This window comes from Centruroides sculpturatus, unplaced genomic scaffold (assembly GCF_000671375.1).
Source record: "Centruroides sculpturatus isolate CEXI.00-Female unplaced genomic scaffold, Cexi_2.0 scaffold23, whole genome shotgun sequence".
Taxonomy (NCBI): domain Eukaryota; kingdom Metazoa; phylum Arthropoda; class Arachnida; order Scorpiones; family Buthidae; genus Centruroides; species Centruroides sculpturatus.
In genome coordinates this window covers 1,106,876-1,112,000 of record NW_019384313.1, presented here as the reverse complement: position 1 = coordinate 1,112,000, position 5,125 = coordinate 1,106,876, and the positions used below count along the sequence as shown (strand labels likewise).

General features: G+C 27.9%; 1 protein-coding gene across 6 annotated transcripts in view; it reads right to left on the bottom strand.

The window, feature by feature from the left end:
* Positions 1 to 5,125, bottom strand: part of LOC111622523 (teneurin-m-like) — a 320,210-nt gene that overhangs the window by 41,387 nt on the left and 273,698 nt on the right. For all 6 annotated transcript variants that reach the window (XM_023364928.1, XM_023364935.1, XM_023364961.1 and 3 more), the window contains one exon: positions 2,327 to 2,521. In XM_023364928.1, coding sequence (XP_023220696.1) covers positions 2,327 to 2,521 — 195 coding nt within the window. The remainder of the gene's footprint in view (positions 1 to 2,326; positions 2,522 to 5,125) is intronic.

Sequence of the window (5,125 nt, the reverse complement as noted above, 5' to 3'; positions counted from 1 at the left end):
AAAAAAAAGGACATTTTGGAACATCGTGGAAGCATCGTTCTCTGGGTGCTCCTAGCAATCGACAGATTCGTCGGATCGTCCGCGAGAAGCCGCCGAAAGCCGTAATCAACGCCCCGGGGCCCACCGAGTGTTTCACCGACAGCGTCCATCCACTAGTGACGAAAACCGACTTTTACGAACTTTATTTTGAACTTTATCCGTGCGCTTTGGGGTGCTACCTCGTCTAACAAGTAATCTGTAAGGAAAATTTCTATGTTTAATAAACGGTTATATGGTAAACCTGTCTCAGGAAGTCAGTCTGCGCCCACACGACTGAAAGAACCGCTCGGCTGTCGAACACCTCACCCCTAATCGGCTGGCCTCACAATAAATTCTGATTTCTAATTTTACCATAACTATAGAAAGATCCAAAATTTTTTCCTTCAATTAATACAGTTAAGCTTGGCAAAAGTTATAGCCAAATAAATTATATACTGATAGTTTTAAATTTGTTTTCATAATTAACTTTAATCAAAACAATGGAATTTTAAGAGAGTTGGATTACATGCTTCAAAAGTAAATTTCCACAACAAAATTGTATCCTTAATGTCATTCCTTATTGCATTAAAAGTCAACATTAAAGTATGAATAATCTTTATTTTGTAGTAAAATTGATAAAAATCAAAATTTAATGTTAAAGTCATTTGCAACTTTCATAACAAATTAGAAAAACTTAAAAGCTACACAAAATTTAATCTTGATCAGAGTACAAATAGTTTTAATTACAGTAATATGTCAACAAAGTGAATTAATTATAAAAAACCTATTTTAAAATATATAATAAACTATTATAACCTATAAGTAACATTACACAAAAGATTGAACAAGAAATCTCATCTTAACAAAATTCTATTCATACAACAGCAGAATTTATTAAGGCATTGTTCTTTTTTTTTTTTTTTTTTTTTAAATTATGTTCAAATCCCATTTCAAGCCAAATATCTTTACTTCTATATTTTTAAAACCGGGCAACACAATAGGCACAATAATAAATGCCATTGTTCTTGTTATGAAGAAAAGTAAAATAAACAACAAATATTATATTTAATTCAAATAACCAAATGTGAATAATTTAGAACTGTTTAAATACTACAGAGCTTCGTAAAATGCATAGAAAAATCACAAAATGTGAAATTATCATTGTATTATTATGTTATGGCTGTCTGCCATTTTGTTGTATAATTATACTGAATATAGAATAAGAACTACTTTCTTCTTTCCTATAATTCTTCTTCTTTCTGCTTTTAACACTTTCTTGTCATGTGACAGGAACTGTAATATTCTTGGGTCCTGATTGGCCAATCTCCAGAAGGGACAGGACAAGGGTCCTGCCCGAGGGGATCATTAGATAGAGGTGAGGAGAAAGGACACTTTTGGGTTAGCCATGAGAGAAAGAAGTCACATGAGGGTGACTGGAAAACCATGTATAAGGCAGAAGGCAAAAGAGAGAAAGGGCCAAGATAGACAAGATAGGAATGAAGACAAAGAAATAATTGAGATAGCCGTTCTGGAGAGTTTCAAGGAACCGCCTCGGTACACGTTCAATAATAACTGCTTTGACCCCCCCTTTGGATGCAAATGGATCGTACATTCATCATTCACAAAGTAAGAACCGTCAATATTCACCCAGTTCAGGACCCACAGATCTAACTACCAGATTTCCTAACTAACCTTCCTTCCTTCTTTCTTGTAGTTATAGTATTAGGTTTAAGTTTAATTATAGGTTTCTTAATTTTAATTGGGATTGTATGTATATGTTAAATTTCTCGTGGAAAGATCGAACAAGAGGGGAGACATTGTAATTATATCTGTATATAAGTGTCTCCGTGATGGGCATTCTGTTCTTTGTCAACTCATTCAACTAATAAAGCAGTTTGATCTTTTTTGTCATATTATCACGTGTTTTACACACACACACTTTCACAATGTAACATTTTTTTCCATTACATTACATTAACATCTTTTTATTAATTTATTTCTAACTATATCATATTTAAAAAAAATGCATCTACTGTAATATTACTTACAGAAATGACAACTTTAAATTTAATTATTTTCAAAAAATTTTTGTTATTCAACAAATATTCATAAAAAGTATTGGAAATAATATATTTTCATTAAGATTCGTTTGAGTTTTAATTTGTAAGTTATTACTACTATATTTGAAACTTATTTAAAATGATATTTTAAAATTTTCTGCTGTTATATTCTCATCTTAAATTCTTACATCTTATTCACATTAAATTCAATTTAAACTAAATAATCATTAAAAATATTTCAAATTTACCTTCTTCACAATGTGCTCCTTTGTATCCTAGAAAACAGCGACAATTACCATCCACACAATCTCCACGACCATTACAATCTGACACTTCACATTCATCTTCACGAAGTTGACATTCTTTTCCTTTCCAACCAGGACTACAAGAACATTCTCCTGCTACATACTGACCACGGCCACTACATAAAACAGGACATATCCCTATATGTATATATTAAAAAATTTTTTTAATTTTACAAGTTCTTTAAAAGCCTTTTTAATAAAGTATTTTAAAAGAAGTTATTAAATCATCCAAATATAATCAAATTATAAAATGACATGCAATCTAATACATTCCTTTTTCTAAATTATTTGTTTAATCATTGTTTAATCTGAAAGTTTGATCATCCAAAAATACATCAACAAAAATAATTTTCTTAATGCTGTCTAATCATAAAAATTTAATAAAATTATGATAAGTTATTGCTTTATTAATTTTTTTAATAATATTTGTTCATAATTTTAAATGTTAATAAAGAAAAACTTCAAAATTTTTTCATGCAAATTTTATAATTAAATTAAATTAAAAACTGTTTTCCAAAATTAAAACTCTAATAAATTTACTTTTAAATTATCAAACAATCACCAATTAAACAAAATCATATGTAATAAATGTCAATATTTCATATTAACTAACTTTATTACTAAACTGACTTAAAATCATTTTAATTAAAGAAAAAGCAATTCTAAAATAGAAAATTATTATATTTTTAATTGAAGAATTTTTCAATAACAAAAACAATTAAAGTTATTTTTTAATATTATAATTATTATTTTATTTTTATTTAAATTATTATGTTTTTGGCTTTATTTTTAAATTATTATTAAAAATATTTTTATATTTTGTTTTAATAATAAATTATCATCAAAACAAAACTTATTAATAATTTAATACATACTAATTAATTTGATAATAATTTATTAAATTTGCCATTTGTTATAATTACACTATTAACTGTTTATTGTTATTATGATTAAATTCACTAAAAAATAAATTAAAAATTCATAATCATCTGAAATACTGTTTCAACAAACACTACAACAAACACATTATTCACGTTAATTGGAATTTACATTATTTATTTATCATAACTTTTATGAACATTATAACTAAATAAATAAGGTAAACTAATTAAGCAGTTAAATAAATATTATGTCTGAAATATTTTCAAAATTTATATTATTTTTAATTGGAATCATTATCTATTGATTAAAAAATTTGAAAAAATGTATCAAATGACAGTAATTAGATTATACAGAAATAACTCAAATACAATCAAGTTAATACACTAACTAAATTCTGCATGAAACATCTCATTTAAAAACCAGTTATTTAATAACATTTTCTGAATAAAACTTATGTTGAAGAAAGAAGTTTAAAGCTTATGTTGTATATATGTTATTTTTCATAATTAATTGTTGTTTGTTAATGTTCAGAGTCAGTGTATTTCCAATAGATATAAAAATTTCTCAAAGAAACTCCAAATTCTAGAAAGAAACTTATGGTTAGTTTACTTCAAATGCTTAAATTATGGATTTCTTAAAGAAGACTTGTTGCTATTTTAAGATTTAACATAAAAGAAATTATAAGTTATGAAAAAATTTGGGGGTGTTCTGTCTAGTGATTCATGGAGCAGTACGATCAGTCATACACCCACATGATGCAAATACTGGCTCATGATAAAATTTCCTGCTTAATGTACAAAGTAAATATTATGTGAAGCCAAGACTGTCTGATAGGTAAACAGCATCTGTTGAGGCCAGACTTGATTAAAAATTTCTCTTATCTTTGTGTGAGACCAAATGTTATGATTCTATGATTATTTATAGCCTGCTATCAAATAGAAATAAACATTAATTCTTATGAAAAAAAACAAATACAGGTAGTCCTCGGTTTATGCTGCAGTTCCATTCCTACAAAAGCCGGTGCAAATCGAATCAACGTAAAACAAACCCATATTTACACTGAGGTATAGGGTTAGGTTCGGTTCCACATAAGTGAAAAAATAATTTTGTTTATTAATACAATATAATACAAAGTACAAATAAATTTAATTTTTAAAATGTATTTTATTATAAAATAAAGTTAAATGTTTTTATTAAAATTTTAGTTTCGGATCTCTCACATTTTTCGGAAAAAGTATCAATCTTTAATTGTTTACATTTTTGTTTTCTTTCATTGAGAATTTCGGAATATGGTTGAGTGGATGCGATGATGATCCTTTTTACATTCGCACTTCGCTCCCAATCATTGTCTAACTCACAAAGTTCAATCGTCAAACTTTCCATAGTCAAAAGGATATGTTAACCCAGCGTAGAGCTACAGACGAGCAGAGACACTGATTGGTCGACCACCTGTTGCCGTAGCGCATATGTAAGATCAGTTTGAGCAGGAAAATTAAGGAGAGATAGATATCGTCTGGCTGACGAGAAGTAGATTTGTCTCACTAACAACAGTTTGTGATCGCCGGAAGTGCTACTGCGTCGTAAGGTGTTTTCCTGAATGAACTGATATGGGATAAATTCAATGGCACTATGGATTCGGATGCCATTTATTGACTATTAAGTTTGATAACTTGACTCGTGGGTACCTAAACGTTTAGTATTTTAATATTAATTTAATGCAAATGTATACATACCCAATAATATTAAACAGAAAAAATAATCTTTGTAAATAAAATAAAATAAAAATCTTTAAATAAAAATCTTTGTTTTAACGAATGTACAATGTCGCGGCTCGGTAAATACGTCAACACTGAAACGAAA